General features: G+C 36.1%; 1 protein-coding gene across 5 annotated transcripts in view; it reads right to left on the bottom strand.

Moving 5' to 3' along the window:
* LOC128982939 (centromere/kinetochore protein zw10 homolog) overlaps positions 1-24,887 on the bottom strand; it is a 115,260-nt gene that overhangs the window by 42,823 nt on the left and 47,550 nt on the right. For all 5 annotated transcript variants that reach the window (XM_054402030.1, XM_054402033.1, XM_054402031.1 and 2 more), the window contains one exon: positions 23,908-24,083. In XM_054402030.1, coding sequence (XP_054258005.1) covers positions 23,908-24,083 — 176 coding nt within the window. The remainder of the gene's footprint in view (positions 1-23,907; positions 24,084-24,887) is intronic.

The raw sequence follows: 24,887 nt of genomic DNA, 5'->3' as shown, positions 1-24,887 counted from the left end.
TCTAGGAACATCGAATGTAAAACCCATATATTCATCAATTTATTTTAGCTTTGCTAGGACGTCATAGAAGAAACTATTCCGCAAACATGATCCGAAATGTTATTAAGATTAAAATAAAATATATTTCAAATCATTAAGTCAAACAGTAACAAAAAAATATGCTTTTAAGTGAAGGCATGTTCCGCACGTTTCTATGGGAAATAGTCACTGGTTTGCCTGCGCTCTCCTGGCCAGATTTAGAAACTGGTGTTTCCTCCGGCGCGTAGAAATATATTCCTTGGCGGACGATTCAAACCCATTATTTTAGCAACCGTTTTGTTGTTGCACTAAAAAAAACACTACTCTTGATAAAAATGTTTGAAGAAATAAATTCATAATTCTTATGTCTTTGCTGCAAATAATGAGACTAAATTGGTTTCAAATAACAACACATATTTTTAGTTAGTAAGCAAGAATATCTGAATTCAAATAATTGAACTTGATTATATAAGGGATAGTTAGTTGATAAGACTCTGATATAAAAAAAAATAATAAGTCATTGATAAAGTCATTTACAACCATGAAAATATTGAATGCTTTATCAATGAGTTAAAAGCTAACCGAACCGAACGGTGCCTACAAGAAATACTTATGCCGAACGAAACGGCACGGCTTCGTTTTCTTTTCAATATTTTGATTCGTAGCTTTGGAAGCAACGCGTGTGTAAAATTATGTTTGAAAATCCAGAAGATTAAATTTACGCTAGAGTTTAGGTTGGAAATGTGGTATTAATTTGACGCCAGTAAATACGGCCAGTCCTAACGGTTTTCTAAAATCTAACACGTTTTATAATATACTATGTTATTTATGTTAAATTACTTAAATATTTCATTGACTGAGGAAGTTGTTTACATTTACGTAGGTTACACTGATGATCACGCAGACATTTTGTGTTTTTCATAGATTAAAAGTATTCGTATTTAAAAACTAGAATTTCAAGCAAATAATGTTTTCCATCAAATTTTAGTTATTACTGTATTATAAGTTTTGGAATCAAATGCTGACATTGGTAACTAACATATTTCCGTTATACCAAAATAAAACTACCACAGTAATTTAGTGTTGGTATAGACATATCGTATATCATGAGTTCTAACTGGTTCCTAGAGACAAAGCCCAGCTTTCTAAGTCACTTCTAGGAAAATTCGCTCCCCCAACCAGTTTGAAGCGGGTATTTCCTCAAAAGTGGCGAGATGCTCGCAGTTGTCATATTCAGTGCTTAGTGGAACGTTGTTGTTTACGAGTATACTGTATGTAGTTCTATCTTGAGTGAAGTGAGTTGTGTGAAATTCATTTTTTAGTGTCGCTGTGTGTTAGCGTTATGCAGTGTAAGGATTATATAGTAATATTTTAAAGTTTTTGTTTGAAGACAATGGGAAACAAACAGCTTCGAACAACAAAAAAACGGAAAAATCGCGGCGGTGAAAGACTAAAAGAATGGAAGATTTTGAAAGGTTATGGCTTATATCCGAATGTTCAAACGCGTAACTTCCCGATCGAGGCCATCGCAAGTGCTACTCAGTCTAGTAACAACGTACAAGAAATTAGCAAAGACGCCGTGGATCAGTGTCATGGTTCGGAATCACTTATTCAGACCGATTGTACAGATGATTCAGGACATCCGACTGAATATGTTATTTCCGGAAGGAGAATAGTAGATTTAAATTATTTCATCAATCGCATCAAATATATTAGTGAACATGCACCTCAGTTTAACTGTTCTATTGTTAATATGAAGCTCCAGAATGAAATTAAGCGTGGTTTGAAATCCGGACTAGTGTTTAAATGTAATATGTGTGGAATTGTAAAAACTATTTGGACCGAACCTGAAGAAACCACATCGATGGACATAAATAGCGCGGCAGTGGCGGGTGCTATCAGCTCAGGCGGTGGTTTTACAAGTACTGAGAAACTGTTGGGCGCGATGAACGTGCGTTACCCAAGTTTTAAGACCTTCCAGAAACACTCTCAGACTGTGTCCAAAGGATGGGAGGAGTCCGCTTTGCAGGAGATGAAGGCATCGGCCGAGGAGGAGTGCAGGATGGCGAGGGAGCGCGGCGACGTGGACCACAGCGGGAACGCTCTTCTCACTGTAGTAGCAGACGGCAGCTGGGCCAAGCGTTCATACCGCACCAACTATAACTCGCTCTCCGGAATGGTAAGTTACTGTATACTGTATGTAGGCTATCCTACTTCTTTGTATTGTACTGAAGTTCGATTATAAATTGCATGGATGTTGATATACTAACGGACTATGTCGGCCCGCTGCGCCAGTTTATTTTAATGCGCTATTATGAATAAAATACGGCTTTATAAATACGGAATTAGTACTGTATTGAGTTGTGCCTTCTTCTATCTATTGTAGTAAATGCTTTTTCTAGTTGAGAAATAATTGATTATGGCGTAAAGTCTCCTATTTTTAAATTTTCGTGTCAGCAAACACGATTACTCATTTTCCATGTTATTCTTATGGAGAATATTTGTAAATGCTTATTTTATGAACATACATTGACGAAACTTGATGTGAGGGAGGCTTCATTTTAATTATTTATTGAAGCAGTTGAAATTCGCTGAGTATGCAGGTCTGCTGCAACGCGGGGATTTTTTTCTTGATATTCGCTTGCCACGCTCAAAAACTTATTTGTCAAATCTGCTAAGTAATTTACTTGTCATTTTATTTCAAAATGTTAAAAACAATTTGTATGAAGCTACAACAATACAACATTGGATACAAATCAAAACAAAAGAAGCTGTGATCTTAACAACAACACAAAAACGTGAGGTTGATCTTTGTTGTAAAATAAATAATGCACAAGTAATAATATTCTGAGTTCACCTATCCCATAACGCGCGGAATAAGCGTACTGAGTATTACCGTCTCTAAAGTAAGTGCCGTCTCTAAATTAAGTGCCGTATAGGTGTAAATACAGTGGAACCTCAATTAAAAGACCCTCGATAACAAGTTACCCTTGATACAAGTGTCATTTTCGAATCCGTCAATCGGTTTTTAACGCAGCTAGGTATCGAATGTAAAGGAATTTAATGTTTTTGGCAGAACATTAGATTATTTAGATCAATGATTAGGGCTATTATGATTATTATATAAATAAAGAAAATACATGAGCCCCCTTTTGTTATTTTAGAGAAAATGAAATACTCGTTAAAAGGAAAATAAAACATACTTATGTGCAAGTACAAACGAAAAATACGCTCTCAAATAAATAGCCCTACATTTTGAGTTTAGCCTCCACTCATGTATTTTCTTCATTTATATAATAAATCAATATCTTATTTGGATAATTTTTTTATTGCAAGGGGATTTGTTTCAGGCTGCCATAGTGGGATACTACACCAGGAAAGTCCTTTTCTTTGGCGTGAAAAATAAATACTGCGTCCAATGTGCCCGAGCCCTACGGAAGGACCCAACTGCTTCTGTTCCTGATCACGTCTGCTTTAGAAACTGGAGTGGGAGTTCTACAAGCATGGAATCTGCTGTGATTGTCGAGGGATTTCTGCAAAGTGAAGACATGTACGGGGCTAAATACACTAAGCTGATCGCCGACGGGGATAGTAGTGTATATTCAAATATAATTTCAGCAAGACCTTATGATGAAACCGTTGTGAAAATAGAGTGCAGAAACCATCTTCTTAGAAATTACAGCAATAAACTGAAAGACATAACTTTAATCACTCGTGAGGAACCGAACAATGAAGAATTCGACAGACCTTCCCACCTTCAGTCAAGAAAGATTTTGCGGGCGAGAATCATGCGTCTTGGTACTGCGGTTGTAAAAGCAATCGCCCATAGAAAAAATGAAAATGGTACACATCAAGACAAAGCAAAACGTCTGAGCAAGGACATCATCAATTCACCAAGCCACGTGTTTGGAGAACATCTTCGATGCGCCGAACTACAATACTTTTGCAAAGGCACCAGAAAACCAGAAGAACACAACCACGTTCCTGAAATGAAAGGAAACAAAATTTACCAAAAGATTATGGTCGAGGTAAACAAACTGGCAGATTTCAGCTCCCATCTCATTTTGGACGTAGATAGCAATATAGTTGAACATTACAACTCCGCAATTGCAATGTTCACAGGAGGGAAACGTATCAACCACATACAAAAGAACTCTTACGAAACTAGATGCACTGCAGCGGTAGTCAGCTATAATACTGGGAGACCGTTTTACAAGCTCCACAAAACCTTGACAAAATCTAGCCCAAAGGGATACTCAAAGATGTTTGAAGAGAGGTCCAAGCGAAAAGCTCAGCTCAACAAAGAAAGGAGAAAATCTTGTCCCAGAGCTAGACGTAATCTTATTATGGGACCGTCTGCCGGTACGGATAAAGACTATGGACCAAATGCCGAGAAGCCCGATATTGAACAAGAAACGTACCAACGAAAAGTTAAAGATCATATGAACAAGTTGCTGCTAACAGACGAACAGCTGAAGGCTTTAGAAGAAGCCACTGTAAATCAAAGTGCCAGTCTCGAGTGGATTGAAGCTAGAAGAGAACGCCTGACTGCTTCCAATTTTGGCCTCATCTGTAATAGAAGAGAGACATCCTCATGTGCACCCGTAGTAAACAAACTCCTTTATAAAAATAATGTTGACTGTGCTGCCACAAGATATGGCAAGAAGAACGAACCGCTGGCATTAGCAGCAATTGAAAAGGAAACGGGTCTTGTTATAACTAAATGTGGACTTTTTGTGGACAAAAACTTGCAGTACCTGGCAGCATCTCCAGATGGTCTTATTGGGAATGATGGCATTGTCGAAGTCAAGTGTCCTTCAACAGGAAGCAGCCTGACCCCCGATGAAGTAATAGAACAAAAGAAAGGTTTAGTAGGGAAAATGTGGAACAAATCGCAAGACGGGACTCTTAAAATTAACCCTCGCCACTCTTATCACTTCCAGGTTCAAGGGCAGTTGCACGTAACTAAAAGGGATTTTTGTTTATTTTGCATTTGGACACCCCTAGGAATTAAAATTCAGAGAATAACACGAGACGACTTCTTTTGGAAGAAGGAAATGGAGCCCAAGCTGCAAAATTTCTACGTGGAGTGTTTGTTGCCTGAACTCATAGATCCTCGGCGGAGACGCAGCATGCCTATTAGGGAACCAACCAGTGTTATTGCAGCTCAAGAGGCCAAGAAACGTCGATGTGAAACACCAAGTTAAATTTATGTTCCCAAAGTTCTATATTAGTGTTTTAATTTGGGTTTCGTTGATTTTGTACAGGTTTTTAATTTGAAATCAACTCATTGTATGTATATATTATGTAAACATTATATATATAGACTAGGGAGTGCAACTACAATACTATCATATGTTGTTTACTTATTTTAGGGAATACAATTTTACCAATTCGTTGTGTCGCACAATTTTACTAACACGTTTTCATTTTTTTAAAGTACGATGTTTGAGAATATTAATTAAATCAATTATTTAAATGGGGATGCCACTATGTGTGTATTTGAATGAAAACGGTCGCCATTTTAAAATGTGAACACTTAAATTTGATACATAAATAGGTTTAATTTAGGGTAGACAATTCAAAATGTTGTACTCATTAAAATGTCTATTGTGCACTTGATTTAAAAGCAAATTTAATAACTATTTACTTACTAATATTATTTACTAACTATTTATTTTATCAGATTTTTACTTTTAAAGCCATCGCGGATATATATATTATTTTTCATTAGTGCTTTGAAATTGAATTTAACGTATAATAGCGTATTAAAAAAATTAATGTTTTATATTTTCAACTTTGTAATTTGTGTTTGTAAATTTTACATATGGTGGTGATAATATGTTAAGGATCATTGACATTCTTAACTTTTATGATGTATTTTGTAAAGATGATTTTGTCATCAAAGACCCTTTTATTTTATGCTTACGTATATTCACGTATACGTAATGAATTTTAATTTCTAGAACAATAATCAGTTTCAGTTTAATCAATTAAGTAGTGTTTTAGTTGAAATTTCTTTTGTATCAGGATTCAGGACGGTTATTTTAGTTGTAATAAGTTGATTCAATAATGTTACCCTTCAGTAGGGGTCTATATGAAATCTTTATCAGGAAGATTTAAATTTTTAATATGTGTGCTTTTGCTTTAAACTTAATGCATACGTTTGTTAGTTAACTATAAATGTCCCTCGATGATTGATACGTCATTAATTTTGTATTTTGTTTTTGTGTGTGTTTTTTTTGTTGTAGTTATCGACTCAACTAGTTATACAATGTAAGAAATATATAGTTTCATTATAAAACCATGTTTATTACAGGTTTGTTTGAAAGACAATTTTTTATGCAATGTAATATACACTTTTTTGTTCACGTGTAAGTTACATTTTTGTGAAATATAATGTCGAAAAGTGTGTTTTAACAATAAATGTATTTATTAAATGTATTGAATGAGTTTTTCCTAAAACATTTAAGCCACAATTGAAATTTAGCTCACTAAAAGTTACAAATTTTGGGCACGAAGATTTGCTTCGATCAACTTTTACGAATGGTTTAATTTTATTTATAAATGCATTTTAGCAAGAAGTGCAATTTGGTTTAGTCACTGTTACATATTTGAAAATAAATGGACTTGACAGTTAAATATTTTAATCAAGTTATTAAAAAAAATGTATGCAAAAATTGACGAGCAGCATTTTGACTTTAATTAATTTCCATTTAACTTAAACATTAACAGTTTCAGGTACATCGTTAACAATCGGCATCGGCGTAGTTAAGACTTCATCAAATCGTTTTCAACTCGAAGTTAAAGAAAGAATGATTATTTTGTTTTCCACAGGAACTTTTTTACATTGGTATAACAATAAGCACATATAATAATTTAGTTTAGATAAAATAGTTTGATTGACTGTTGTATTGTAACTTTATTTTATGAATTGTATCAGTCATTTGCGCAACACTGGATGTCTCGTCAAGGCAGGGAGAGAGCCGAGGCGAGACCCGGGGCTTGTATCTAGCGAAATTTCAAGCCCCAGGGTCCTAACATCGATATATAACTTTGAGCGCCAGATAGAAACCGGTTTTATGAGTCGACTGTCAATCAAGAGTGAGGACGGCACTACTTTTGCTAGTGGTGCAACGTACTGTTGTCAGTGCCTACACCACTTCCTGTGTCGGGTAGTTCTAGTTCCAACTCGCCCCGTTCGCAGCGTTAGTGTCAGCGAAAATGTTTAATCTGACTCCAACGCCCTCTTAAATGTCAATGTCGTTTTTAGCATTAAAAGTAAAGAAAGGCAATAAAATCCAATTTCAGTAGGCTAGGGTCTTTAACACAAAAAAGTATTTTTAAATATACGTTTTACAGTTTTATTGGTCTTAATTGTTCTTAATAAGACATCTGTAAATATTGAATCTATAATAAAGAAATAAAATGAGCTTTTAAAATATAGTTTGGTTGTATGTCCTTTGAACTTAATGCAATTTACATATATAAGATACTTAAAAATAATGCAATATTTAAAAATAAGTACTAAATGATGGGATAGGACACCCAACTATTTGGTTCTGTTGTTGTAATGTTAGGTTTATAATGCCAACAAATTAAATACAATCTAGGAATCATTTGTTTTCCAAGTAATGTTAGATACAATACTGAATTTTTTTGTTTAAAAGTTTGTTCAATAAAAATGTAGTTGCAATTAATTTTTACATTTACCTAATGTGCGTGGAATAAAAAGTAACGTCTTTGGAAAAGTAGCTAAAATTGTAGCTGTAGCTACATTTCGTTGTAGCTGTAGTTGTAGCTAGCTACTTTTTCGGAACTGTAGCTGTAGCTGTAGCTAAGCTACTTTTTTGGAAATGTAGCAGTAGTTGTAGCTAGCTACATTTTAAAAGTAGCTTCCCCAACACTGTCTAAATCATGCACAAATTATTTCTACATAAAAATTATTTAAAATTTAAACCAGTAGCTGTAAACCACTATTAATTTAACAAATTATGGTCAGGGCTCATATGGGCTAAGTGCCCTTCTGCACTAGTATTATTTTGTATTTTATTGTATTATAAAATCAAAAGTTTTTCCAATGATTGAAAACATTTATGACAATAATCTCATGAACCTATGATGATCTGTCTTGAATAACATGATAAAATATAGACAAAAGTGGTCAAAAATGCATACACCAACCTGTACAATAGATAGATATACGATAATTCAATAAGAAATCATTCAAAGAGTTACTGTGATTTTTCACTGATTTCGTAAAGTGGCCTACACACTACACGTGCATTGCACGCCGTGCCATTTTTTATATTGGCACGACGTGCTTTGGCACGGCACATTTTGCCCACACACTTGATCTTCAGTGTAGCCTGCAACGTGCTAAATTACATCGTCTGTTCGAACAAATGAAATGCAGAACACACACATGTTTTAAGGACATAGGACATGATTAATCATTAAAAATAGACACAAGGCAGCAGCACTTAAAGCTAGGCGCCCACCGGGCAACTCAGCGGGTGACGCGGCGCGGCGCGACGCCGTGGAAAAAAGTTGCCACATATCCGTGCCATGTTATCTTATGGACTGACGCAACCCAGCGGGTGGCGCAACGTGGCGCGGAAAAAAAACTTCTTCTCGAATCCGGCAGTGAGAATTCGGTGGAGAATTTCTTCCTCTCGTGTTGCCGCGCCTCCGTTGAGTTGCCTGGTGGGCGCGGGGTAGAGGCACGGAAACGGCGTCTGCCCCTCGCCTGCCGCTCATTCGGGTGTTTTTGGAAAGTATCGTGAGCCCTTCGGGAGTGTTCGGGTCCGAATCAAAGTGCACTGTGCATCCCCTCCAAAAGAATAATTCTCCGCGCTGCCCCGCGCTTCCGCTAGAGTTGCTTGGTGGGCGCGAACCCTGGAGAAGCGGACGGAAGTTTTTCTCCGCGTCGCGCCGTGCCGCGTAGCGTCGCGTCACCCGCTGGGTTGCCCGGTGGGCGCCTAGCTTTAGCCGCCTTGCGCCCACCGGACAACCCAGCGGGTGACGTGACGCGACACGGCACGGCGCGACGCGGAGAAAAACATCCGTCCGCTTCTCCAGGGTTCGCGCCCAACAAGCAACTCTAGCGGAAGCGCGGGGCAGCGCGGAGAATTATTCTTTTGGAGGGGATGCACAGTGCACTTCGATTCGGACCCGAACACTCCCGAAGGGCTCACGATACTTTCCGAAAACACCCGAATGAGCGGCAGGCGAGGGGCAGACCACTAACCCTGGGGGCAGACGCCGTTTCCGTGCCTCTACCCCGCGCCCACCAGGCAACTCAACGGAGGCGCGGCAACACGAGAGGAAGAAATTCTCCACCGAATTCTCACTGCCGGATTCGAGAAGAAGTTTTTTTTTCGCGCCACCCGCTAGGTTGCTAGGTGGGCGTCAGTCCATAAGATAACATGGCACGGATACGTGGCAACTTTTTTCCACGGCGTCGCGCCGCGCCGCGTCACCCGCTGAGTTGCCCGGTGGGCGCCTTAGTGCCTAGGTTAGTCCAGACCTTGCACCTCGCTGCCGTACAGATATACGCTGGCAGGACACTTGGTTCACAATACTGTGGTGGAGGATGTATGCTCTATGATATATTATATAGAGATCTATGACTGCGTCTCGGGTCACGCGTCACATACAGCGCGCGATCCATTGTGTTATAATCTCGATGGTCGTGCCAATTATCAATAATTTAAGATGGGGACGCCACTATGTGCGTATCTGTGTTGCAAATGGCCAAGACAAATTGCCGTTGATTCACTAATAAGAAAGTGATATATTTTATAGGGTCAAACCCTGTCAAAAGTGGTTGAACTACCAGCACGTGGCACGGGTCCGCCTACACACTAGCACGTCAGAATGGCGTGCTTTGGCACGGCACGCCAAAAATCAAACTCGTGTTGATTTCCACCGTGCCATGCCAATGCACGCCGTGCTTGCACGGTGTTCACCACACACTTGCACGTTTCGTCAGTTTTTGGCACGACGTGCTTGCACGGCGTGCAATGCACGTGTAGTGTGTAGGCCGCTTAATGGAACGTTATATTGCAAAACATATATGATACAGAAAAAAAAATCAATTTTAAAATCAGAAAATAACATTGCAAATACTTTTTTACTCTATTTGTAATTGAAAGAAAACCGTAGTTAATAAATTAATAATTCTTTCGACATTTTGTTCACGGTAAACATGTCTACAATAAAGTGGTAGTTATTGGGCAATCAAAGTCTGAAATAAAAATATAAAATTATTGGACAATCAAAGTCTGAAATAAAAATATAAAATTATACAGACTATAGGCCTACAAATAAAAATTTGTAAACAACCTTTTAAAAGTAAACTTGATTTACAAACTCCAAGATTAATCCTGAAACCAAATGACACCAATATTAAAAAATTCAATTGAATACCTACGCAGAAAAATTAAAGCTGTTTACTTTTATAAGTAATAACATATACGCAACACAAGAAGCAAGATATTTATAAACATCATAAAAGTAAGAAGAAAAAAGAGGGCGGGAATAATGATAAAATAACTAGTGGCGCTGCGTAGCGGTTTTAATATATATATATATATATATGAATTTCAACGGATGGTGTTTTTGGCCTCTAGGGACCTCAAAACGAAAAAGTAAATCGGTCCCGGGTCCAGGTCTTACCATGAGTACTACGGTAATAGCTTATTCCCTATAGGGGAAATTCGCTAAAAATGAAAAACACTTTGGAAAACTACAGATCAGGGCCATATTTTGACACATCTATATAAATAAAATTAGAGTTTTGTCCGTACATTGCTCAAAATTATAAATCTTTAGATTATTTTTCCGTTTTATACATTTAAGAAGCCGAAACAATTCTCATCTCTATTTCTGTCTGTCGGTCTGTCTGTTACGGCCCAAGAGGCATTTTACGCGGCCTTCTCCTGAAAAATGAGAGTACCTATCAAGATCCAAATCATTTTAATGTATTCACTGGATTGGCGAGATTGGCTTTATCCATTAAAATATGGCCTCACTATTTTTTAAATAAATGACGGATGTTTAAAAATATATTTGTAAAGTTTTCTCCCAATGTCCATCACATAATCATCTATGAAATAACGAACAGCTGTTCGGATCAAGATTATTTTTTCTAGCTGTCACTGATATGTTTACATTAAATGTTGTTTACAAATACCGCAAACATTTCCAATAACGTTTTAAAAGCAAAATCCAAACCAAGTAAGATTAAAAACGATTTTCCTTACATAAAGGATTTAATTAATCGAAAGTTCAATAATGTGTATTGTAACCGTAAATGAAATTAGAAATTCTTTGTGTATAAAATTGTTCTGAAGTTTTGATAACCGGGAAAAAGACCTTGAATCAGTGTTGTGTAGGGCTGGGAACTTACATTTAAAAATCATCGTCGCCAATAGCTTACTAACTACAGGGTGTCTACTACATTCTGGATAAAAAATTCATAGAAAATTCCCGTACATTTAAGGACACTTTGTCGTAACCGTTGTCGCACCGATTACCGAATATATTTTCCTGATTTGTCAAACTGTATTAATCTTGTTCTTCACTGTAGTTGTACCAGAGAGAAAAGTAAGTAATAATAGACAAGAGTTAAATTTCAAAATAGAAATTTATTGAAATGAGCAAACATTTACTTCGGGTAAAGCTTTAGTGTAACAGAGAAACCCAATCATCGTCTACCGCAATAGCGACAAAATCCTGAATATCTCGATCGGTCATGGAAACATTATCATATCATATCCGATCTATGTGGATTAGTTAGGCATGATTCGCCCTAGCACAACGTTAAGTTCTCGACTACTTTTGAAACAAATCTTTAATACATATATTGTACCTCGGTTCTCGGTACAAAAGCACAGAGAAAGATTATTGTCTTTTCATTTGCAAAGTTATTGGAATCAATTACATTTTCTTAGTATATTGTACAGCTCTTTCAAAGAATAAAAATACCCAGGCCTAGACTTAATTATTTAGGGGGGGCTATATCAACTGAGTAACAATCAATGAGGTTATAATAGCAGCAAAGTCACCATCATCATTCTAGTTCATAAGATTTAGATTGCTTAAAGCATATATAACACAATAAATAAATATGGGAATCAAAAACATTAAAACCTGAACAGATACAGAAAGTGCAATGACATGATTTGAGACCAAGTAGGCCTGCGTTACAATTAATGCAAACAACAATGCTTGTGGTTATGTCAATTGAAAGTAATATCCATAAAAAAAGGTTTTAACTAACAAAATAATACTGTAGATTAATTAAAAGTTTAATATGAAACCATAAACAGTTTTATGACAGTAGGCAATGGCCAGCGGCAAATTGAATGTTCAAGACAGATAAAAGTACAAGTAAGAAGTGAAATTTAACAGCCATTATAATAAAACTATTATTTCCATGATTAAATAAGTTTGGGATCTCATAATAATACCCAAGTAATAAATAATGGAAGTTGTAAAGAAATAAAAGTGATAAAACTTTTATGACCTAAACTACTTTCACAATGGTTCTTAGAAGTACTTGACTTGACACTTGATTGTGGTGATAAAATATTAATGGGTTTGAGCTCTAATGGTTTTTTATTGCACAATTATCCTAGTAATAAATTTATGAAAATGTAAACCAAACAAACATCTGATAAACCTTATATGTGCTCCTAACCAACCAGCGATCGATAAAATTATTGCCCATTAAAAATTTAAGGACATAGTCTGGCATTTAAGGACAATTCCGTACATTTCATGGCCAGTAAAAAATTAAGTACAATTCCCGGTTTTCCCGGTTGGTAGACACCCTGTAACAAGGTTTTCACTCATTGACGGCATTTCAATGGCGGTTGTGTGAAGTGTAAAGTGAAAAATCATAACTGCATTGGGTGATTGTAACAGAGGTTTGCCGGTTTACGGATTATGCTAAACTCGCTTTTCCAATGTGTCACTTTCGGATGCTTTCGGTTTCTACTCACCGCTATGTGCTGCAATCGCTGGACCATACAGCCAATAAGTCCATAGACTATATCTTGGGTACGTAGGCCTATCCAATTATTCATGACAACCTATTCGACGACGATCCTTGATACCGGTACTTTTCCCTACAATACATGGCCTACCTATTTAGGAAATCAAATTACAAACGTTAAAAAACACACAATATTGTGATTTTTTCACATTTCCTTCTTATGTTAACTACATGTACGAAACATAGTTTAGAGAATACGCGATCTTTTAAATAACAAAAAGCTGTTTGGATGAGGTTGTTTTTATCAAACTGTCACCAAAATGTTTACATTAAAAGTTGTTTACAAATAATGCAATTAATGGAAAATAACTTTGATTTTCGATAACTTTTTGTCAGAAAATCCAAAACCAAGAGAGATCAATAGCCTCGGAACTGGATTAACACATTTAATTGGTCGGATGTACTATAGTTCTTAACTGTAAACGTTGGTTTTTGGTACTGGTTTTTTCCTTAGAACCGGTGGTATCAACAAGAATAATTTTTACGTACCAACACATCACTATTTACAAATTAGTTATCGTTAGTGTTGCACCTTATTTATTACAGTAGTATTATTCAATTTAACTGATGTCTTACTGTATAAGTTTTGCTTTTTCTTTATATGTCATTATATTAGGTTTATATACAGGGTGGCTGAAAAGTAACTTGCATCCCCCCCAGGGCCGATTTACCGAATAGGCAAGGTAGGCACGTGCCTAGGGTGCGAGGCAATTGGCTTTTTAGGGGGGCGCCAAAAAATTGGAAAAAAGAAAAAAAATTGTGGCCGTTTTTGCATGCGATCGCGGTAAACTGATAATCCCTTGCGGCCGTGAAGACACCTTAACAGTCTCCCACAATTGCGGCAAGATGTTAATTATTTACCGCGGTTGTATATACGTCATCATCGTCCGTCTCCCGCGATCGCGTCAAAGTTCTGACTATTTCCAGCGGATGTGTGGACATAATTATCGTCTTCCTTGATCGCGGCAATATATGAACACATCCCGCGGTCGTGATGAGATTATCACCGTCTACCGCGAATGAGGCAAAATTGTAATCTTTTCCCGGGGTCGTGTGGACATTATCATCTTCTTGCGTGATCACGATAAAATTCTGATAATCCCTCACAGCCGTGAAGACGGCAAAATGTTAATAATATCCCGCAGTTATGAGGATACCATCATTATCGTCTTCCGCGATCGTGGCAAATTTCTGACTGTTTTCCGTGGTTGTGTGGACCATGATCATATCCCGCGGTCATTTAGTCATTATCATAGTCTCGCGCAATCGCGGTAAAATCATGATCATATCCCATGGTCGTTTAGACATTATCATCGTATCATGCGATCGCGGCAATATTCTGATTATCCTTCACGGCTCTGTGGATCTCATTATCGTATTGCGCGATCGCGGTAAAATCATGATCATATCCCGCGGTCGTTTAGATATTATTATCATCTCATGCGATCGCGGCAAAGTTCTGATCATCCCTCGAGGCCTTGTGGAGACATATTATCGCCTCCCGCCTCCCGTGGTCACGGAAACGTCACTGTTGTACATTGACAATTCCAGGTAGAAATAGAAAATTAACACATAATTCCTGGTTCAAAAAAATTCACGCTTAGTTTCCGGATTTCCCGGTTGGTGGTCACCCTGTAGGAATTGAAAATTTATATATTGCAAAGGGGCGCTACTATTAGTTGTGCCTAGGGCGCTGACATGGTCAAAAACGGGCCTGACCCCCCCCCCCCCTTAACTTTTCAACCATTTGAGATATTTGAAATCGGTTTGTGGCAACCTTCTTAGATATGAGGGGCTACAATAATTATGGTAAATTTTGAAAATTTTGCCCTTAGGGGTAGCGGGGGTAAGGGGTATTTAAAAATGTTCAAACGATAAGTATAGTCGAGTTTGGTATCATTTTACAGGTCTTGAAAAAACATAAACATTGACATAAAGAAAACCAAAATCGGCTCACTAATAACAAAATGGTGCCCTAAAACGTTTCAAATCCAAATAACCATGAGGGTGGCTGAAAATTAACTTGCACCCCCCTTTAACTTTTTAACTATTTTGAGATATTTGAAATCGGTTTGCGGCAACTTGTCATAAGTCATAAGTCATAAGTATTTTATTGCATAAAACATTCTTCATTACAAAGGCAATGGTGAACAGATGCATGGTCAATCAATAAGTTATAAAAACTAAAAGTAATAAGTTACAACAAGAACAGCACAATTGAGAGAAAGTTACCAATTCAAACAAGTTAGAAAAAAGACAAATTCAAATGAAGATCTTGAAGCAATATCAGAGAAAAAAACAATTAAAAACATTCTGTGTCATATTTTACATAAACTAATGGTCAATTAATGTCACGGTCATTTAGGAAATCTGCCAGGAAGTAATATGATTTCTCCACCAATAATGATTTAGTCCAAATTTTAAATTTTTGTGGTGTATAGGATTTTATTTTTGAGGGGATCTTATTATATAAACAAATCCCCATATAGATGGGGTTTTTTTCAAAATGAGAGTGTTTATGAATTGGATAATTTAGCAGATTTGGGTTTCGGGTATTATAACTATGAGTGGGTCTAAATTCATCAAAAAGTGTATTATTCAAATGAACAAAATTTACTATTTCATAGATGTATAAAGAAGTCAATGGCATTATTTTTAATTCCTTAAAAGAACGACGACAGCTTGATCCATATTCTGCCCCTATCATCACTCTAATAATACTTTTTTGGACTTTAAAAACTTTGCTAATATCCCCTGAGTTTCCCCACAGAACAATTCCATAACGAAGCAGAGAGTGTATATAAGCATAATAAATAATTTTTAATGTTGCTAGTGACACTGAATTTTGAATACATTTAATTGCAAACCTAAAAGAAGTCAACTTACTAACCAAATATTGAATGTGTGATTTCCAATTGAAACTTTGATCTATATTAATTCCAAGAAATTTATATTTATCTGTGATATTAAAATCCGTTCCATTGAGTTTGTGGTTATTGTTAATTCTGATGTGGAATTGCATAATGTTAGATTTAGATTCATTTAGTAAAAGTCCATTTGATTCAAACCATTTCTTCAGATCTTTCAGTGTTAATTTCAAAGTGTTTTCTAATGCAGACAGGTTTTTTTCCTGAACTATTACACTTGTATCATCAGCAAATAGTACGAACCTTTTGGAAATATGTGTTGGTAGGTCGTTTATATATATAAGAAAGAGTGTGGGTCCTAAAATGGATCCTTGAGGGACGCCAAATTTTACTGTAGCCCAGTCTGAGTAAAAACGGGTTGAACTATCACTGATAACTGTTCTCTGCTTTCTCCCCAAAAGATATTATGTTAATAGCTTAAGAGCCGACTCCTCAATACCAATACTGGCCATTTTTTTAATCAGCATCCCATGATCCACACAGTCAAAAGCCCTGGACAGGTCACAGAAAATTCCCGCAGTAAACTGTGACCCATCCAAGGCCCTTGCTGCATCGCTCACAAAGTTTATCAAAGCTAATTCAGTACTTCTATTTTTCCTAAACCCAAACTGTTCAGCCCCAAGCAGATTATTACTTTCAAGAAAATAAACAATTCTATTATGAAGAGCTTTTTCAAAAATCTTTGATATATTACTAAGTAAAGATATAGGTCGGAAATTTTGAATGTCATTTTTTATTCCTTTTTTAAAAATTGGTTTTATCTCTGACAGCTTCAGCTTAGTCGGAAAGGTACAAGTTCTAATAGCTAGATCAAAAATATAAGTTAAAATAGGGCTTATCACTTTAACAGACAATTTTAATAAATGAACTGGAATGCCATCCCATCCACAAGATTTTGTGTTATTTGTGTTAACTTTTAATAAGTCAACAGTGTTAATAAAATGATTGTTAAAACTTTGAGTGATTTTTTGAGGATTTGAAATTATCTTATTGTTTATTTTTAAGGTAATAGGTTCACTAATTTTATTACAATGAGTACCCATTTCTCTTTTAACAACAGCCCATGTAGCTCTTGATTTGTTTTTGGACTCAAAAATGTAATTATCATTAGATGCTATTTTGGCTGCTTTTACAACTGACTTAAACACTTTTTTATAATTTTTTACATATTGCTGAAATTCTATACTTAGGTTATACTTTGCTTGCCAGTGTAATTGCCTCTTCTTTGCTGCTGATATCTTAATACCCTGTGTAATCCATTTTTTTGATTTCTTATTTTTAACCTTAATATTTTTAATAGGGAAAAACTCATTCATACAAAAGATAAAATTTTCCAAGAAAAAATTGTAGCAATCATCCAGTGAAATAAGGGGAGGCATATCTGACAACATAAGCTTAAGTCTATTTACAAATAAAATGTTGTTCTCTTCAGGGTACATTCTAATTTTTATTCTTTTGGTGCAGACCTGTCTATTCAGTTTGTTGGGTAGAGACAACAGCAGAGCATTATGATCAGAAAAAGAGGTATTGATGTTACACAATTGGCCTTTCCCAAAATTTACACTAGTCAGAATATTATCAATGCAAGAAACAGTGGTATTAGTTATTCTGGTTGGATCTCTGTTATTGATTACAAAGCCAAATTCATTTACAACTGTTTGAAAGTATTCAGAGCTCTTGTCTTTTTTTAAAAGATTGATATTAAAGTCAGAGGCAATTACGACTTTCTTAAATCTAATTTCTTTTTCTAGTGTTTGAAGTAAAAATCTAAACTTATCCAAAAACAATTTTGACATAGAGTAACCAGGAACTGTATACAGTGAGATGAAAATACACTTAATTGACTTAATTTCAATAAAAGAACCCTCAAAAATTAATTCTTCATTCAAACAGGCCAAATCATTGCGCTTACAACAATCCAAATTCCTATCAACAAGAATACATGAGCCTCCTCTAGATTTACTGCGAAAATACCCATCAGCTAGTTTAAAACCATTCAATTTGTTCAGAAAATTTGAATTTTCTGAGCTCACATTGTGTTCATTTAAACAGATAATTTTAATTTCAAAATTGCATGTATTTAAGAATATTTCTAACTCTTCAAACTTATTTTTTACCCCCTGTATGTTCAGATGAAGGAGACCTGGTAATTTTATTTTATGTTTATACCTAGTATTTAAATCTGAACTTAATCTGCTATTGTTACATTGTGGCTTAATTTTAAAAAACTACTTTCACTGTGACTTTCACACTCACTTGACGACACGGCACTCACACTCACACTCTTGGTGGATGCGGTTGTTGGTTGAGGCTGAAACATCTCTTTTTGCGCTGTGTCTGTGATGGTCACACCATTGGACTGGCTCTCTCTATGCAGCTCTTGTAGTGTTGTGTCACTATTAAGCATCTCTACCAACAAACTTGCAGCTGGTGGAGTAGTGGTAGTGGTTAATGTAGTTGAGGATGACATGGGGGTTGAGGTGGCTGTGCTTAGCATGGCTTTGGCTGGTGGAGGTGAGGCTGAGGTATTTATATTTTGCATGCTGGATGAAGTTGTCAAAGTCATACTTGTTTGCTTTTCATATTCTTTAGCTATTGCAGCTCTCAAATCCTGTAGAAAACTACTGTAAGAAAGTCCATTAAAAAGAGTTCTTCGTGATTGTTGATAGTAGGCAACTATTGTGACAAAAGCTTTAGTTTTCTTCTGAAATTTAACTATATTTAAAGCAAAGAGATCTAGGGATATTTTGTCTCTCACACAGCCCATGGGGGAACATATCAGTCTTTTTAGTGATCTCTTGCTAAAATCCTCTGCAAGTTCTTCAAATGCAGCATTGTATTCTTCCTTTGTAGGTTTACAATTATAAAAAGGCTTAGTAACTAGACTGTACACCGAGGGTCCTTTGTTTGGCTTTTGAAATGTCAGACGTTTACTACAATAGTCTTTGTAGGATGGCTTTCCAAATCTTTCCTTAAATTTCACTGCCACTCCTGCAGTCATGCTTCGGTTACAATCTAGATCGCCTGATATACAGTGGGAAAAACCTATTTCTTCACAGTGGCTAAAATCATCAAAAACTTGTTTCATATTTGCCTCAATAACATTAATTTCTTTTGGGGACTGTTTAGCATGACAAGGATGGGTCTCCTGAATTTTTTTAATTGTTTTATGAATTTCTTCACAGAGAACTTGTTTGCCTTGTTTATTGAGGTGTTGACCGTGCTGGGTAAAGTGGAACCTTTTAAACCTTTTGCAATTTACTAAGTTAACTTCTTTGGTACTCAGATTGAAATTTACTCTTCGAACTGACTTGTTTATTATATGTTGAGGCGGAAGGTCAAACCTGGGGAACAGAGGAACTATTGCAATGTTGGTGTGGTCATTTAAAGTCGTATATTCTTGAAAAACACTTGGCATCCTTTCAGCTGGGTCGACATTTTCATTCAGCATTTGTTCTACACTATTTGAGCCTGCGATAATGATAAGAACATCTTTATTCTTCAAAGTTTTAACATGCTTTTCAGTATTTTTTAACACATATCCAAGCGGCGCCCCTGGGGATGTGGTAACATGTACGTTGTTGTTTGATGGTAAACTATTTATAAGAATTTGATGTAGGTTCTTCCCATGACTGTCAGCATATATAGAAACCCTTACTTCTTCGGCATTCGCAATGTTCTGTACAACATGTTTTAATGAAGAATTCTTCTGTTGCTTAGTTTTACTTACTTTGGTGCTTTTGTCAGTTTTTTTGTCTTTTGCATCCTTAGCATGTCTCACACATGAAGATGGTGTAGAACTCATTTTATCCTCTCCTGTTTGTTTGGAAACCGGCATAGAACTACATTCTTTACTGCTTAGCAAATCAAAGTAATCAAAGTAATAATGTTGTAAAAGGTTTATCCTGCGTGGCAGTATTGTTGGTTTGTTTTGCATTTGTATTTACTTTGTTTTTCCTTGGTACTTCCCTCCACTGATCGACATTTTTGGATATACAAAAATTGCTATTTAATGTTCTATGTGCATCATTAGTACTCGTTGGTAAGTTATTCTTAGTAGAGTGTTGCTTTTGTTGCCTCGACAAAGCTTTTATAGTGTTGTAGTATGAATTAACGGAAAAATCTTCATTAAACATTCCGTGATTAAATTTAAACAACTTATTTTCAACCATATTGCACACAATCTCAGTGTTATGGATAACAAAAACACCACACTCGACACCTCCCTTCTGTTGTAGACACTTCGCTTCTGTAACGTGACAATTGTCGAGCAGTTTGAGGCCCTGGGAAAGCTTGGAGGCGAGTTGGATAGCATGAATATGGTTGACACCAGTCACAGAATCATAGTGGTAAAAATTGGCTGTAGAACTGCAGTACACCAGAAGTGACCAGTGACTACCTCCACTGTATTGTTTCCCATCATTGTTTACCACTGATATGATGTAGTCATAATTGTGTAGGTTAAGATTGCTGCAAACTTGGTGAATTGTAATTGAGTCATCCTCCACCTTCATAAGTTGACTAACAGACGGCGGTAGAAGAAAAACATTCCCTGGGTGAGGTTGACTGTCAAACCATGACTTTATCTCTTCATCTCCCAACATATACCACAAAGCTGTTATGTCAGTTCTGTCACCGGCATTTACTCTACTGTAGGTTCCGTTATAGTCTTCTATGGTCGATTCTAGATCATTTAGTTTTCTTTTAAGCATCTTGACATCATTCTCAAGAGCCAATTTGTCCTTAGTTAATAGGTCAATCTTAGACAATCCTTCCAATTTATCTTTTTCTAGTTGAAGTATTAGGTTGTCTTTAAAACTGTTGTCTTTCTGCATCTTGCTTTCAATAGAACTTATGAGCTTTGTCACTTCAATTTCCTTAATATTATTCTGTTCAGTTAAGCTCAACATTTCTTGTTGTAGTTTATTTATCTTGTCTTCAAGCTCCCATTCACGCTGGCTTTTTGAATTCCTTAAATCATGAATAGTTTGTTTTAGAATGTCATTTTCAGCTAACAATATATTCCCTGCTTCTGCTGCTAGACTTAGTGATGTCTCCATATCCTCTTCTTCTTTAAAGTTATTTAGTTTCTCCTTTAAATCACCAATTTGTTTGTCAGTACTTTTCTTGGCACATTCTAAGTTACAACTATTACACTTCCAATCCAGTATTTCACCCTTGTAGATTTTTTTGTAATCAGAATTACTCATTTTGACACAGCATGTATGAAACCATAGTTTACAAGGTCCATTACAGCACACTGCTTTATTTCTCACACCAACGCCACACCTTCCACAAGGGTGTTTGGACATTATACTTTTAAATTGGTATTAAATATACTGTTTGATTATTTACTGAGTTATAGAACTGTTATAATAAAATAAATGAATAATCGATAGACATTTGTCACATTGATAAGAACATTAATTCACATCAGCAGGAAATTATTTACTATCCATCCAGTGAAGTAGCTCTTAAAGCAAGTTATGCAGTGTAGTTGCAGTTATTGCAGTGCAGTTATTGCTGAGATAATTTAAACCTCAATTAAAACTTATGCAGTTTTCCTTAATTATTTTAAATCATTGCACATTATGTTATTGTTCAAAAAAATAAAATTATAGAATATAAGTTGTCAATATTCAACAGCAATAAAGCTTGAGAAAAACAAAATAGGCTTGAAAAAGGTGACAGCTAATTCCAGATAATGTGCAACAATGATTTAAAGAGTTCTATTGGCAATGTAAACACAGCTGGAGATACTGTATCCAAGGGTCAGTTCCAAGTGATAAGCTGTCTAAAAGTTAGTGATGGGCAGGGGGAGTGGAGGACCAGACGTCATCAGCAGAAACCTGTTGCATGAGCAGAAACCTGTTGCATGAGTCAAGTGTAGGTTACTTCCTGTTTCTTGAGTGTATTATTTAATTTAGTTTTGTAAAATATTGCAATAGCCCAATGACCAAGTGTTAACAATTGATAACAATTAATCAGCTTTATAAAGAGTGCATTATATGGTCTTGCAGCTTTCCACAAGAAGAATTTTCAGTTATTGTTCAAAACATGTGCTTTTTGCTCAGAATTAATGTGAGTATTTTCGTAATTACATTTTAACTCAGTTTTAATTATCCATTAAAAGTCTTATGCTTCCACTTATTAAGTAATACTTTACCTATAGTTTAAGCTATTACTTTAGTCACAGAACTTATAATAACCATCAAATTACTGAAATTAAAGACATCAAAATTTACACATCAACAATGTTGACCACTCAGCAGACGAAATGGATACGAAAAGTGTCCATGTAAGCAGTGTGTAGCAATGTGTCCTGTGTAAGCAGACTTGTTTGGATACGAAGGGCTACAATAATTATGGTCAGTTTTGAAAATTTTGCCCTTAGGGGTAGCGGGGGTAGGGGGTAGCTAACAATTTTCAAATAGCAAGTACAGTCTAGTTTGGTATCATTTTGTAGGTCTTGACGAAACATAACAATTAACATAAAGAAAATAGAAATCGGACCATTAATAACAAAATGGCAGTTCAAAATTACTTTAAATAACCATTGCCTCAATCAGTTTTAGCTGCCATTTTGTTATTAATGGTTCGATTTCTATTTTCTTTATGTTATTTGTTATGTTTCGTCAAGACCTGTAAAATGATACCAAATTCGACTATACTTGCTATTTGAAAATTTTGAGCTTCCCCTACCCCTGCTACACCTAAGGGCCAAATTTTCAAAACTGACTATAATTAATTATTGTAGCCCTTCATTTCCAAACAAGTTGCCGCAAACCGATTTCAAATATCTCAAATAGTTAAAAAGCTAAAGAGGGTGCAAGTTAATTTTTTTGCCACCCTCATAGTTATTTGGATTTGAAATGTTTTAGGGCGCCATTTTGTTATTAGTGAGCCGATTTTGGTTTTCTTGATGTCAATGTTTATGTCTTTTCAAGAACTGTAAAATGATACCAAACTTGACTATACTTGTCGTTTGAAAATTTTGAGCTACCCCTAAGGGCAAAATTTTCAAAATTGGCCATAATTATTGTAGCCCCTCATATCTAAGAAGGTTGCCGCAAACCAATTTCAATTATCTCAAATGGTTGAAAAGTTAAGGGGGGGTGCAAGTTACTTTTCAGCCACCCTGTATAATAGTTTTGCCAGCACATCTGAAAATATGCAAACCAACTGCTGTTCTTTATGTAATAAAGTTTCAACTGACTACTATAAGATCCCCGTGCGTAGAACGGGCACACAGCTAGTTAACATTAAAGTTGGTCTAAAAATGAGGGAGGAGTTCTGTTCACAAAAATCGGCTTAACTTATTATATAGATATCGATAGATTGTCTTGGAGTATATAATTAAAGTCTGCCTAAGTTATTTTAATAGTTAGGAGTAGGATTTGAAAGAGACAGGTAATCGAAAAACTATTAATAGAGGTGGGTGATAGCCTCCAGACAGGACCTCTATACCTATGATGGCTAAGGACTACAACTCTCAACCTCCAGTTAAAGTAAAAATCAATGACACTTTTAATTAGTTTGTTTTCGGTATTATTTGGGTTGGTTAGAAATAATATCATTAATTTTATTTTTTTTATTTAAAGAGGTTGGCGGCCTCTTTCTTGCATTTGTCTGTCTTCATAGATTAACCGCCCATGCGTGGATCGTATCCAGCAAAGCAAGGAGTGAGCCCGCAGGTACAGTACAAAGGTGATCTGTACCGATAAAATGTTTTCAGGCAGTGACAGGATCCGAACCCACAACTGCCTTGGGCCCGAAGTCCGTGATGCTATCGACTGAGCCACCGACTCGCTAATTGTTGTTGTTGTAATTGCTTAAATCTTGTTTGCCTATATAGATTTTTTTTAATACCATGTTGCAGAGTTTTAATAGTGTGTTTACCTGATTGCTGAGGTATAGAGTCCAGCAGCCTGCTGTGGAAGGTAGGCACGATGTCACAGTACAGAGAGAAGATGTTGCGAGCCGTGTAAAACAACTGAGCTGCACACATGTCTGTGTTGTGTATCACCTCAGCCAACACCTCCTCCACCAGAGCTAGCAGTTCATCTGTGCTCTTGCTGCAGCACATTCACAATAGTCACACACTAACACATGTAGGTGATGATTGTTCATACCTAGCCACAACTAAGTTCTAGTTTTACCAAGCTGTTTAAAATCTTTAACTGTCCGTTTTTCGTCATATGTCTGTTAAAAAAATGCCCATATGCCGCCTTTTTTTAAAAGCTTAACACATTTAAAATTATTCCATAACCAAATGATTTTGATACCATTCAAAAGACGAGATTTAAAACTTTAATTTTCATTCTAAAACGAACCCATAGCAGTAACAGTTCAATTTTAAATCAAGATGACTGTAAGCAATTTTCATTAATTATAATAATACAATGACTGTTCCTTGCATTTTCATATTTCAAAATCTTGTACATGTAATGGAAAACCAGAGTGAGTTTATACTGTATGTTTTGACACAGTAATACGCTCGTTCGCCGTGATGCCTAGAATGGCCACCAGCGTAATACACTAGTATGGGACGAAATGTTTTTAACGGTGAAAAAACTGCTTATAATCAACTCTGATATGAACAATATATACCATTCAAAAGATCACATTCTGAACTTTCATTTTATTATATAAACAAACCCTGTAGCAGGTATATAACAATGTCACGACGATTAGAAATCAAATGAATTTTTGGCGCGGCACGACTTTTGCAGCTGACACTTGGGAACTGTCACAACACGACTTGTTTGGCATTACCCTGCTCGGGTAATTTTTGTCTTGGGATGTTGCGGGTGGTACCACTCAATGGCCATTGATTTTATCTTCATTGTGGTATTGATATTTAAAACTAAATATTCATC

The sequence above is a fragment of the Macrosteles quadrilineatus genome, unplaced genomic scaffold, assembly GCF_028750875.1.
Source record: "Macrosteles quadrilineatus isolate MER2022 unplaced genomic scaffold, UCM_ALF_1.0 Scaffold_1__1_contigs__length_201487025, whole genome shotgun sequence".
Taxonomy (NCBI): Eukaryota; Metazoa; Arthropoda; class Insecta; order Hemiptera; family Cicadellidae; genus Macrosteles; species Macrosteles quadrilineatus.
This window is presented reverse-complemented; position numbering and strand designations above follow the sequence as displayed.